This window comes from Anarhichas minor, unplaced genomic scaffold (assembly GCF_050575085.1).
Source record: "Anarhichas minor isolate MPS153535 unplaced genomic scaffold, ASM5057508v1 ptg000012l, whole genome shotgun sequence".
Taxonomy (NCBI): domain Eukaryota; kingdom Metazoa; phylum Chordata; class Actinopteri; order Perciformes; family Anarhichadidae; genus Anarhichas; species Anarhichas minor.
Window position 1 is genome coordinate 173,141 of NW_027466458.1, and position 13,942 is coordinate 187,082.

Sequence of the window (13,942 nt, forward strand, 5' to 3'; positions counted from 1 at the left end):
AAAAGATCATGATTTTAGTTAAATTTTAGAATGTGCTTCGAGTAACAGCAGACCTTTTCTGTTCCATTCGGTGAACATTTTACTGTATAAACATTTTTGCAACTTCTCAGATATGTTATTTAATTGATAATTTCCTATTTTGATGGAAAACGTAATCCGGCCAGCATTGTTGCCTTTAAACATATTTAGTTGTATACAATACATAAATAATAATATGAATAAATTGTTTGTTGCAGTCGAGGAGTGGCCACAGTATACAGCTTAATCGACCTGTCAACCTCAAGCATACAAGCTAGTTTTTAGCAGCATGTTTATTGTTGGCAAAATCGTCTGTATTATCATAATACTGCAACAAGAGTCTAGTTTTATTTCACAGCACAAAGAAGTAATTCAATGTCCCTCTATAAACGTGCATAATACAAGAATTAAGAGCATTCAGATTAACCTCAACGCGGCGGCAACTGAGCCGGCGGCTTGTAGCTAACGGTGCTAACGGTGCTAGCAGTACAAACAAATGTCCTCTCAGATCTAACAGTGTTTACCTGAGGGGGACCGGAGGGTGGGCGCTACGCTTCCGCGACGGCGGCGCTATCAGCTGTAACCGCCATATGAGAGCAGTGCAGACACATGTCACGCTCACATGCGCTAAAATACACTAAAAGCATGTGCGGCCGCCCCGGCTATGTCAACAAAGCAAGTAGAAGCTGGGATAATGACACACAGAGGTAGAGCGACTTCACTCTCTTTTGAGGTAGACTGATACCTCCACTATATCTTTACATATTTTTTAAGTTTTATTCCCCCACAGACGGCAATAGACAATTCTTTAGATGGTAACGTGGCTTTACATCTCTTTGATAATACAGCAATAGAAGTCTAACCTTTCCATTAACCTTTCCTGCAGTTACAAATGTCACTCTCCCTTCACATTAGGTGTAGCTAAGTGTTCCACTCTGTGTGAAGTCGCTCTGTAGCGCACAGGTCACACTGCCATTACCAGCCACTTGATTAACCTACCAGTGAACAGCAAAGATGATGGTAACACATTTACCGTAGGTCTAAAAAAACAACCTGGAGTCAAGCTACGTAATCCCAATGATATATTTGACAATGAGTTTGAACCAGTGTTTGTATTAGTTATCAGAAAAAGAAATTGCATGCGGTTGATGTCAGTATGAGACCAAAATAACGTGTGTGTGTGTGTGTGTGTGAATTTTCAGTGAAGTGAAATTATCATGTGGATTTGATTGATACAAGAGGCCAGAAATCAGATGACCACCATAACTGTGTCAATCAGACTGAAGATGTAAACAGAGGACAGGAGGTTTAAAGTTTAAACACCACGCCACACGTTGCCCCCTTTGTCCGTCTCTTCCTTTTTGTGTATTTGACAAGCTTTTCTCTGTCAGGTGTTTGTTCTGTCTCTATTTCTGTCCCTTGCTTCTTTCTCCTCTCCTGCTTTCTATGACTTAGCTGTGTCTTCTCCGGCTGTCCCTAAATCTGGTATAGTTTTAGACTTACAAGACGACAAACTACAAAAGGCAAAAGAAAACGCACACAGTATACACACAGTATAGCAGTAAATGCTCTGCTGCAGTGCGGTTGCGGACGCGACACATCAGAAACTCACTGAAAGAGAAACAAGCAGCAGTGGAGAGAGGAAGATAGAGGTGAGAGAGCTTGATGGGGTCTGGTTTGGAAATTTTGGAGTTTTGTCTGCTAATGGCAATGATTTGCAGAATACGGACATTTTGACCGCAACTTTTCAACACGAGGCTCTCCCGGAATCTGCAACACTTATGCAATCTGCAATACTACACAAATGCAAGGCTAACGCAGCTCCTCGATTCCTTTCCTCGCTTCAAGGAGACGCAAGGAGAGAGGAGTTAAGGCAACAGCCATTTAACAAAATGAGACATCCTCGCCTCAGAGCCGTCATTTTAAAGAGATGACAATTAAATAAGACGTGTGACACAGCTGCATCGGCTGTCCACTGTTTTGTTATACCTCTGTATTTGATCATTTCTGACAGATGAGCATAACAGTGTTCATAACTTATTCATATTTTTATTATATATTATTCATAACGAGGCATAATGTGACAGGGATGTACAGATCTTTATTTAACGCACACATATATGTATATACACTACAAATGTTTGTATGAAAAGTACTATACAAATCAAGAGTGACATATGATTGATGAATATATATTGTATACAAACAAACACCCCTGTCTATATGACATTATGGGAATAAAGCAAATTGGTACAGAATGAAGGAGAATGTTCATTATTGATATAAAATCTGACGTCAGCAGCTCTTGCACTTGTAAACATAATGTCATGATCACAGCAGTTTCTTTTGCGGTAGGAATAGCCAGGATGGAAGGATGATTCCTGTCAAAGCAAATAACAAAAAAAAAGAATAAATAATAATAATAAAATGTGTACAGTGACAGGAAATTGTCATGTGAATCACCAGGTACATCCAGTATATGTACTGCCATTTTGACATCAACATCCTCGAGAGCTTTTGGTGGTTATTTTGCAATAAGGACCACTTCCCTGTTGGCCTACAGCACATTTCTTTCTCCATATTCTTGAGTCATAGTAACATAGATTTTACAACATATTGTGTCACCCTTGAGCACATTATGCAGATGTTCTTTAAGGTCTTAAATGTTTGCTTTTTATCATCCATTTTCTGACTTGCATACGCAGTACCGCTCTCTTGGTGTTACGTCTTTTTCTAATTAGTGGTTTATGACAGCGGGAAATTACAGCATATCACACCATAATCTGCGTTCAGCATCTTTTTTTTAAAAACATTTTTTAAACAGGACAAGTTTACAAGAAAAGTTGCCATTGCAATAGCAACTTTGCATTACTCAAAAAAGAGAGCCAGTGCAAAGTAATGTGGTACATTTGTTGAGGACTTAACAAGGAAATGCAGTTCACCACAGTGTGGTACTGGCAGTTGACAATAACATTTCTACAAGCCATGAACGTTTACCATGAAAAAATATATTGCGATATATTTTTTGGCATAAAAGCAGAGTAACAATTAAAAACAACAACTTCCAACATGTTTATCTTTATCAAAAAATTGAAAGAAAACAACTGAGACTGAAGGAAAATAAAGAATATCTACGATAAAAGGAACCGCACGCTATTCGTAGTTTTCCTTACCACAGGTTGCTACGATATATTTCTTTATGAATAGTTATTCTCTGCTCGACAGAGTAGCATATATATTCTGTATACACACAGAATGCCTGAATGATAACAGCTGACTGGGGTGGCTTCACATTCGTCTCCACAATTACATCGGCTTCACCTTGTGCAGAAATGCTGCTGTCAGTTATAACTATGTAAGCAAAAGGCCTCTCACCAGTGCCTGTGGCAGCAGGGCTCAAGCTTGCACACACACACACACACACACACACACACGCTTGCACAGGTACATTAAAGTAACAATTTTGTCAGCCAGTCAGAACTCATTGTTGTCAGTCTGAGACTTTTTTTTCGAGAGTGAAGCAAATCTCAAGAGTCGACTGCAGCGCCAGTCGCTTCAGGTATGGGTGTAAAATGTGATTTTCCACTCCATTCAAATGTAAAAACGCTCTGTCAGGCGAACATATGGACAGTCATACCCCTACTCACACATGTGGGCATTTTTTGTGCTCCAATCCAGTTGACTTGTATATCTTTGAATCAGGGAGAAGTTGCAATCTCACACCAGGCAGCACCCTTATGAAGCAATAGTGCTAAAACCAGAACAGACCTCAACCAAAAAAAATGCATTAGAACTAGGGCTGAACCATTCTGAAAAGAAAATCTAAATGTCGTCATTTTGACTGATATTGTAGTTGCGTTATGATTCGTGATATCAGAGGGAATGATCATTTTTACATCATTATTCTCATTGTTATTGAAAAACATATTAAATGTGATCACGCTGTGATTTTTGCGGGGATCTGTACCGAACAAAGATGTTTTGTTAAGTAGGCCAGGACATCTCTGCAGCACCATAATGTTTAATTTAAAAATATTTTCACGACCATTTCGCCTTTGACAAATACTGTGCAACCTGCAATTTGAAAAATTGCAGTATAGGCCATTTTAATTTGATCAAATTCGAGTCATTGTGCGGCCCTAATTAAATCATTATCAAAGTTATTGACACATTGTCCACACTCTAACAGAGCTAGGACACTAAAATTGTTACATTTCACAGCAAAGGTTTTCTATTTACTCTTTAAAATTACAGCATAAAAACAGTCGTGACATATTTTAGTTTTGCAGAGCTTTCGGCAGCCTCCTGTATTCCACAACAACCGCATCATCTTTGCTGTCAAATGCATCTCGCAGAGGGCTAGAATACAAAGTTGCTATTTTAATGTCATGCATGAGCAACTGTCTAAACAAAAGCATTTAATGTGGGCACACATTTAGTATGGGTTTTGCTATTCATTATAGTGCACTGTGTGCTCTTTTAACCATCTTGTAACTGTTGCAATTCATCTGCAAAGTTCCCTTTTCTACTTTCTATGCTAATCCATGTCCACAGTGTGCGCAAGTTGGTTTGATGTTTCAGAGGAGATGTCTTCAAAGACATGCATTTCATCAAGTGCGTCCGCTCCTAAAGAACAAGTTACTTCTGCCTTCCTTGTCTGTAGTTCGATAGTTGCGTGTGAACTCTCGATGTCGGCCATTTGCATGCAAGGCTGGTTCCACTGCAGAGGAGAGGAGAGGCCCCGACGCTCTGATTGGTGCAGGAGTTGCTAGACAACAGATGTCCAGCCGGCTGAGAGGTGGACTACCTGTGGAGGAGGGAGAGAGTGGAGGGAGAGAGAGAGTGAAAGGAAAGTGGAGGTGGGAAATGATGGAGAGAGCGGGATGTTACATGACAGACATTTACAGTGTTCAGTGAGTTGCAGCGCAGGGAAAATTAGAACCAACCTATCGTGACCGCCTTTGTATGTACCTTTAAGGCAGCGTTTGCATGATATTCTTTTATTGCTTTAAGGAAAGAATTATGTCATGAAGTGTTAATATTATTATCTATTATTCTTCCTCCTGTAGACCTAAAACAACAAAAAATATTATAATCATGATACTAACATTTTATATAACTCACAAATATTCTGCGACAGATAAAAGCAATTATTGTTTTCAAACTTGTCAGTGACTGATAGATGGTGTTAAAGGGATTTAGTCAATTTCCAGGTAATGCTCTAAAAAGATTTCTGCATTTGGGGACTCTGACATTTAATACTGAGGGTCGGCTACAAAACTTTGCACTAGCAATGGAGGTTATAACGATAGACTGTACAAACGGGATAACTGTTGATCTGAACGTCTACGTAAGTAATAATACCTAAATAAGTAAATCTGGATCAGTGGATCTCAAACTCAAGGTAATAAATACCTCAATACATATATAAATCTGTACCTGAACATCAAGGTCAAAGTAATTATTGTAGGGATGGGTCATGATTGTCAAATTTGCAAATGGTCATTTAAAAAAAAAAAAAGGAAATAGTTTATGCAACTGTCGTCTCATCTTTAAGCCAAGTTCTGGAGGACTTAAATATATTTTTTAACACTTTCAAATACATCGCCAGAGACCACAATACAACAAAATAAATAAAAACACTCTTTTGGGTGTGTGGTGAGTGATGCATCTGTGTGGGATGCCAGATCTATTTTACAATACGTAGGAGAACGGCTGGGGACTAAACATGTGTACCGGGCTAACTTAAGCACAGTAGCTACTGTATGCTTTCTAGAAATGTGTCCGCTGAAGAATGCTCTCATGATGAATTATGAAGCGCAGCATTTTCATGTAAGCCAGTGAGGAAGTTTTAAGATTGTTTACATACAACAAGAAAAGATTGTGACTAATTATTGGTGTTTTCATACATTTTTATGAATGTATTATGTATATTCTTATCCATACAAACATTTTGTATAAATTATAGTGTGCATTGGGGAAAAATTTGACAAAAGCAAGTGCTTCAACAATGCAAAATTTAATACTAGTAGAGTAAAAAAAATCATTGATATACAACCAAAAACAAAAATCTTAAAGTGACATAAAAATTGAAATGCTATATTAAGAAAAAATGGCGTTTAGATTAAAAGAATGAAAAGATTGTGTCTTTCAGTGACACGGTGAGATGGAGAGATTGGTGACCTTGCCGATGTGCTTTTATAATGCATGGGATTTCAAGTTTTGAAATCTATGTTTATCATTCGTGGTCCCAGTTAAATGAACTTGTAAACAAAACAAAAGGGTCCTGCTAACCATGAATTAATGGCCGCGTTGCCCTTGATTCTGGCTCTGCCTGTCAGGATGCCCGTCTGCCTCTCCGATATGCCGCCCGTCTGGAATGCTGGCACTTTACTTCAGATCGAAATTGGCGTGTTCTCACAGGCAACATGGCGGGCTTGCGGCCACGCGAAAGAGCAGCGCCGGGTTCAGTTTGTTGCAGCGCGCACAGTCCTCTTTTCAGACGTTTTCAAACCAGTCTTCTTCGCCACCCCTGAAGGTGGTTTACACTGCCGTGGGATTAATTGTGCTCCACGTTGTGGCTCGGGGGATGCACGTCTCCAGTTTGTGTGCTGTTTATTTAAATAATTTGTCACCTCTTATAGCATTGTGTTGTATGCTGTACTGATTTTACAGCCCCCTTGAAGCTAATTTGTGGTATTGGGCTATAAAGAAAAAACTTGTTTCAGTAGATCATGAAAGTGACTGGCACACATCTACCTCTTCGTCCATGGTTTAGGGACTGATCATCTCCTTTTCTGTTTTTTTTTGTGCTTGTAACTAACTGTACCAGGGCAGGTTGCTGTCAACTTCGTCCTCCTGTATTTTTAGCTTTATCTGTAGTGCAGCCACCACTCATCCTGCATTTGTTTTGCATTTCACTGTTGGGGTTTTATCCTGGCTTCCTCTCTTTCACTGCGACTGATAAACTCCACCCTCTGGTGTGGGTGAACACTCTTTCAGTCGCATTGTACACACTGTACCGTGCTGGCATTTTTTTTTGCCTTAGCATTTGAGAGCACACCAAGTTTTATTTTTGCTGCCGCCCTAAGTTTGTCTGTGCGCCTGCTTGTGGATGCACCACAGCGACACACAACAAAGAGATACTTGTTTCTATAATGGGAACAGGCTGCCTGGTGTTCTTTGCTGGTCTTCAGTCCACAGTTTCCATAGCATCAAGAAGAGCAGAGGAAGGAGACACGGATGAGAGTGAAAAATAGGCGCCCTATTTTATTTAAAAAAAAAAAGTTGAACCCGCTGCTCTTCTTTCTCTCCTTCACTTTCTCTCTCTCCCTTACGCTCTCTTGTGTCCCGAGGCAACGCTGAAATGGGTCGCCTCAGCGCCGTGCTGCAACACTCCTTATAGCGACTGCTGCTATTACTCAGTTGTTCCGAATCAGAGTCACTGGACTTTGGCGTCTTCTGACAGGGAGATTTGAGAGTCCCTTCTTGTCTCGCCAGGTCAGATAGAAACCGTCTGGTCTCATGGAGGAGAGATGTGAGATTCTCTCTGAGTCTGTGGTCAAATGGAAGGAGCATTAACCCTAATACCTGGTGTCCTTTCTATCTCTCCTTGAAGACGGGGTTCTTGTTCAGCTCATGAAAGTTTTTCTCTTCATAAGCATGCATTATAGATTCAAATAAGTAGAATATACAGTGTTTAGATTAAATACCCACTGATGATGTATAAACCCACAATTCTCACTACTAATCCCTCGTGGTGTGTAGGTTGAAAAAGACATGTTACATTGTACATTTCAGCTCATTGTTTTGGCCTACATTTTTCCAGTTTTGTTGTGCTCTTGCCACTCTAATAGTGTTGTTTTCAGCTATAGCAAGCAGCTGTTTTCAGTAAAAAAGCTAAAAAAAAACATTGTATGCTACTTGCTCAGCACCAAAGTGCAGAGACACATAGTTAGCAACTAACTGCTGAACATAGTAGAGCATTTAGCAGCTAAAGAGCCAGAGGTTGGTGGAGACCAAAAACAGAGCTAAAAGAAGGGTGATTATGTCAGTGTTGTGTTCACAGCTTGTTGCGGCCAAAAAAAACCGAGTTATTGCAGGTTTCATGGTTTGTCTTTAGCGCACTGAATGAAATACCCGAGCAATCAAGATCCTTTATCATGTGATGGATACAAAAATCCATTAATGCAGTGACAATATTGTCATTTAGCAACCCGTTGATTTGTAACTATAGTCTCTGTTTCGGTGTATATTATGACATCACCCATTCACTCTGCTGTAAGGGAGCGATGAAATATGTAGATCTAATGCTCTTTACATTGAAGTTGTGGATTTGGCCTTGGGAGATGTGGGATTAAATTCCATTTGCAGCCTTGCAAGTTCATTTTGTTCTCAGGGCGGCAAAAGCAACCTGCAAGCACATTGCGGGAGCTCATATTAAGCCTGACACCAGAGGTCAGTATGAACCCACTGTCACTGCTCCCTCTGTGTGCTGTCCACTGTTGCCGGCCTGTTTGTGGCACACCACCAATACATATCGGGTCACATTATTTTTGTCAAGCATTTCAGCTCTGATAGGGAAAAGGACAGGGCCGACACAAAGCCAACACACACGCGCACACGTACATACTGTACATACAGAAGTGTGAATGTCAAGTACACAAACACACTCTGATGCTGACAACGTCCTCCACTGAGTCAAAACTAACTTGCAGCCAACTTCATGTTGGATGATTCAGAAAGCCAATCATAGCAGGGGATAATGAAGAGCATTAAAAATAACCTGTCTCTGTTTCTGTGTGTTTGTGTCTCGCGTTTTTTTCTTTCAGATCATCAAAAGCTGGAGAGAGAGGCGAGGATTTGTCGTTTACTGAAGCACACCAACATCGGTGAGCTGCGAGTCCTCGATCTTAGAATATGCACGCACAAGTATACACACTAATACAAACACGTGCACACATGTTGTTCAGGTCTCTGGTGAATCCTGCTACGGCTATTCATCTTCAAGACACAGTTATGAGGGAGACAAGTGTGTGTGTGTGTGTGTGTGTACACGTGTACAAAGGTATCTAATGATGATGTATCTGTGTGCTCTCCCAGCTGAATCATCAGAAATCCCTCTCTCTAAACTACTGACCCTTTAGCTCTCTCCTCCTCATTATACCTCGGATAGAACCTGTCTCTCCTCTTTTTTCAGTTCTGCAGTACAGCTGCCGTTTAGTTTTCCAAGATAACTTCTGCCCAAAATGCACTTTTCAGGTGTCGATTCTACTACTTTGTCTATTTGTGTCTGTAGATTTCTCCTAAATTCACCAACAGTTGCCATCAGATAATGCCTCATAACATTTAGAAAACTTGTGATACAAAAAAATAATTGTCTTAAGGTAAGTAATCAACTGAGGGAGTTTGATGCTGCTATCCATTGGTTACATGTTTTACCCTGTTCACCCGTGTCTTCAAAATGTATGTCATTTTACAATCCATACATTTAAAGGCCGTTTTCTCTAAATTCGTTTTTTTTCACTCTGAGCCACAAATCTCCACTTCAGTAGCACTTACATCCACCAAACTCTCAAGTTGCATTCCTATCTATATTCTGAAGGACAGAGGGATTCATTGATATGTCATTCATAGCCTGAATAATTTAATATTTTATTACTAAACATATGGCAAAAATAGTTTTCTATTGTTTTTGACATTATTTTCTGATTTATGAAGTGATAAAATGAAATATCCATAATTCAATTGATTCTCAGATTTCAACAATAATTTTAAACCTGGTTTGGTCCAATGTTCAGATTTCTGTTCTGGAAATAAAAGCACATATTTCAAAAGATAAAGCTTCATTTGAATACATAAACATACATATACTTGTCTTAATGTAAGTAATCACTTGGGAAAGTTTCATGGTGGTATCTATCTATTAGTTACAACTTTTAGGTATTCACTTGTAGTGTCTCCTCTAAAAAAACATGTTAAAAATTGAAAAAAAGGCAATCTATAATATATTGGAGATACTACAAAGAAATGACTTCGGATAATTCTCAAGTTTTAGGAGCCAAATGCTCAGTGGGCTTTGAGGGCATTGTTGACTTTCTAATGTCACTACTAAGTATTGTGTATGTTAATACCTTGGATTAAAAGAGCACATCTGGAAGGATCAAGGACCAAAGTGGCAGCAGTACACTTTCCTTTTAAATATCTAAATATTTGAGTGGATTCAAAGAGCTCTCACTATGTTTAAATCGAATAGTTATTCAGCATGAAACATGTTTGATCATACAAATCTTCCCCACACATAATATTTGAATTGATATTCCTTTATAATACATGTTGAGCAGATGCTAGTTCAGATGTCAAAACAATGATGTACAAATAATTAACCCTGAAAATGTAATTGAAATGGTACCAGGCTGATTGTGTGAGTACAGGTTTGTTACAGCGGTTTAGTTTCATAAACCAAACTTGTATAGCCTAGCATGTAGCTGTACATTATCTGTAAATAACGATGTATTGCTTGATTTTTTTTGCATATTACTACTGTATTACTGATGATCACCTAACTCTGCGGCATAGCAGCACAAAGGAAAGTGTAAATAATGAGTAATGGCAGTATTTCTATTATGGTATTGACTGCTTTCTGTTTCATTTGGCTGTTTCTTATGTCTCTTTACCTTTTCCGTCCCGTGTTTCTGTTCCTGCTAAATTTCCTCGACAGTACGACTCCATGACAGCATATCAGAAGAAGGTTTCCACTATCTGGTGTTTGATCTGTGAGTAACAGACTCTCTCTATCTCACACACACACACACTCTCTCCCTTTCAAATGTAACCACGCTACCAATTACACATGTTTCTGCTTGTTTTACTTTCCCTTCTAACCGGTGTATTTGGGTAAGTTTTGTGTGTAAAGTCCTTCCTAAGTAGGTGGTTCAAGATTTACGATGTCAGGTTGCACTATAAAACTTCAGGAATGTCTAGTAAAGACTTTGTCTGCATCCAAAATCGCATAATATGCACTACATACTCAACATGTGTGCTATCGTTCAATATACTTTTGTGTAAATAAACGGTAGTGTTTATCTTTTCGGACGCACAAATGATTTGTGAGACTTATAAAGTCTGAACTGATTTAAAAAAGGAATTACGTAGCATATTACGTAATGTATTATGTCTGTTAGTTATGAACATTGTTGTTACTACCTCATTGCATTGTGGGATATTTATGCATGCACAGTGTCCAGTGTTTGCATACTGTAATATTTGACCAGAAATAGTATGTAATTTAAATAAAATATAATATTAATACAACATTTTCACATACTTTAGCGTACTAAATAGCATCTTTGTATGGAATTTCAACATTTATAAGACTATCTTAATCTGTTGCTTGGAAACATCTGTAGCTCTGTTCAATAAAAGCAACCAACTAGACAGGAAGTCACTGCAGCATCACAAGCTGTAACATAACTACCAAATATAATTGTTTCAGGGGGCCAAGTGATCGCTTGGCGCTTTTAAATATAGGTATTACTTTGTTTTTTCGTTTATATTTACACATGAACAATATTGGAGTGGGTGGGAAATAACGCTTTGTAATTAAAGTACTGTATCATGTTATTTTGGTGAAATGTTATTTAAAATCCTCCAGGCTTACATCATAATTCAACGGTATTTCGATTAAGCGTCAAGTAGGATGTGTGAACCATATTTCCTATTAGTTAACAATACCTATTTTATTCTCCAGCAAGATAACGTTGTGTCACTTAGTTAGTTTGGTTAGCTAAGATTACACACCAGTTACACCTGGAAGTAACCAACTAACCTCTGCATAAGAGCTAGCTGGTGTGATGCTCCCTGTTTTAATTTAAAAAATGCATTAATCTCGGCTACAACCAGGCTATGGTACTTATAAAGAGCAAGTGTTATAGGCTCCTGACCTATATCCCCTCTCCTGCATGTGTGGTGGATGCGCCTAAGGGTGTGTTTGTAGAAAGCTCTTTAGGCAAATATGTGCCCATACAAACATTGATCAGATATGCGCACATGTAATAACTTTATGGTGTGTGTGTAAAAGTATTGTTTTGGTCATCGATACAGAGAGAAAGAAACGTTCACTATGACGTGCACAATCTCTGTCCCTCCACAGGGTGACAGGAGGAGAGCTGTTTGAGGACATCGTAGCCAGGGAGTACTACAGTGAGGCTGATGCAAGGTAACACACACACACACACACACACACACACACACGTGCACACACACTGCTGAGAACAGCAGCTATTATGCATCTCTGTCTGTTACTGGTGTGGGTGTGTGCTATATTTGTGCGTTTCACATATGGTCTTCTTAGAGGGTGTGACAGCTGCCTTGTCTCCAAAGCATGTCTTACAGTTATTTATAAAAGTGATTCACGACAGATAGCCTGCGGTATTAATCATACACAGCCTAACTTACACTGCCAGCGTTGTGTTGAATTACTTCCTCCCCAGAGAGAGAGAGAGAGAGAGAGAGAGAGTTTTCTTGTCATAGACACTGTATGACGTTGGTTTGTCTATATGGTGTAATACATCAAATCATCAAAATGACTTACCTTCACGGGACTTAATGTCACCCGTCAAGAAAGCAGCATCACACATAAGAAGGCTAATGAGAGGGGCATGTGATACATTGTTATTGGGACTGTTTCCTCTTCTCTTCCCCCCCTCGATTCATTTCCCTTGTCTTCTCTTCTGTCTCCTTTCTTCCTTTTCCGTTCCTGCCTCCCCTTCCATTTGATTTATCACAACCCTGTGCCTGTTCACCGCTCTCCCGCCCTCAGCCACTGCATACAGCAGATCGTCGAGAGTGTTCACCACTGCCACGTTAATGGGATCGTCCACAGGGATCTGAAGGTTTGTGTGACCGCAGCCATGGATGCAGCCCATGTTCAGTCCTGACTCTGTGCGACAGATGGCAACATTCAGAAAGGCCCAGTGCCTCCCCTCGCAGTCCTTACCCTTTGCATCCACACACGTTTTTATTTTGTTTTACGACATAAAACTAAAATCGATAATTGTCTTTTCATGTGAGATCAAAAAACAGATTGAAACATACCAAACTGCAGAGGCGGAGGAGGCTTGGCTCCTACATTGTTGCAGTAAAATCTTGTTGAGTCGATGCTCTGAGCTTAATTACCCATCCTGCCAATGTCAGGACTAAGGGTCCTCCTCTTAACACTTCCCCTGATGTTGCAGAGAGCTCGCTAGCATCTTAATGTGCGTATGTGATTGTGCAGCACTCCGAGTGTAGCGCTATGGTGACGGGAAAAGGAGCAATCACGAGCCAGAACCTGAGGAGTGATCAGCATTTGCGTAATTATGTAAAAATGATGTTGAGATGTGAAAGATTTCCCAGGTCATGAATATTCCAATGATAGTCTGTATTCTCATGACATCCCGAGAGCGTTTTTATGGGGAGGCGAAAGGGGAGGTATAGCAAGAGAGGGAACATGTAACTGTACCATAAGAAACATTGAATACAGAGATAATCTGAATAACCACTGTGGTTTATGAGATTTCTAATCCATGGACTTTATTAGAGTAGATATCCTCTTCTGAGGGCATTTTAAGTTTTCGGATGCTTCATAATCAGGAAGATTTATTCGTTGCGATGGAGATGATTATGTAGATGTTGTCCAGTTGTCAGTTAGTGTCTTGTAGAGTCATATGTCTGCCATAAACTGACTGCTCACAGGCCGTCTGTGTTTAGAGTTTCTAAATGTTAGGAAATGTATTATTCATTAGAGCACAATGTCTAACTGGCCTTAGGTCAGCAAAGACCTTTCTGCACCTGTATCCATGTGTGTACGCGTGTGTCCGTGTGTATGTGTTTGAGAGAGTGTGTGCCTGTGTGCTTGCTGATGTGCTTGCATATATTTGCGATT

The 13,942-nt window shown here is 39.6% G+C and overlaps 1 protein-coding gene across 4 annotated transcripts in view; it reads left to right on the forward strand.

The window, feature by feature from the left end:
• Window positions 1–13,942, forward strand: part of camk2d2 (calcium/calmodulin-dependent protein kinase (CaM kinase) II delta 2) — a 37,249-nt gene that overhangs the window by 9,766 nt on the left and 13,541 nt on the right. For all 4 annotated transcript variants that reach the window (XM_076090055.1, XM_076090057.1, XM_076090056.1 and 1 more), the window contains exons 3-6: window positions 8,850–8,909; window positions 10,739–10,793; window positions 12,170–12,235; window positions 12,839–12,911. In XM_076090055.1, coding sequence (XP_075946170.1) covers window positions 8,850–8,909; window positions 10,739–10,793; window positions 12,170–12,235; window positions 12,839–12,911 — 254 coding nt within the window. The remainder of the gene's footprint in view (window positions 1–8,849; window positions 8,910–10,738; window positions 10,794–12,169; window positions 12,236–12,838; window positions 12,912–13,942) is intronic.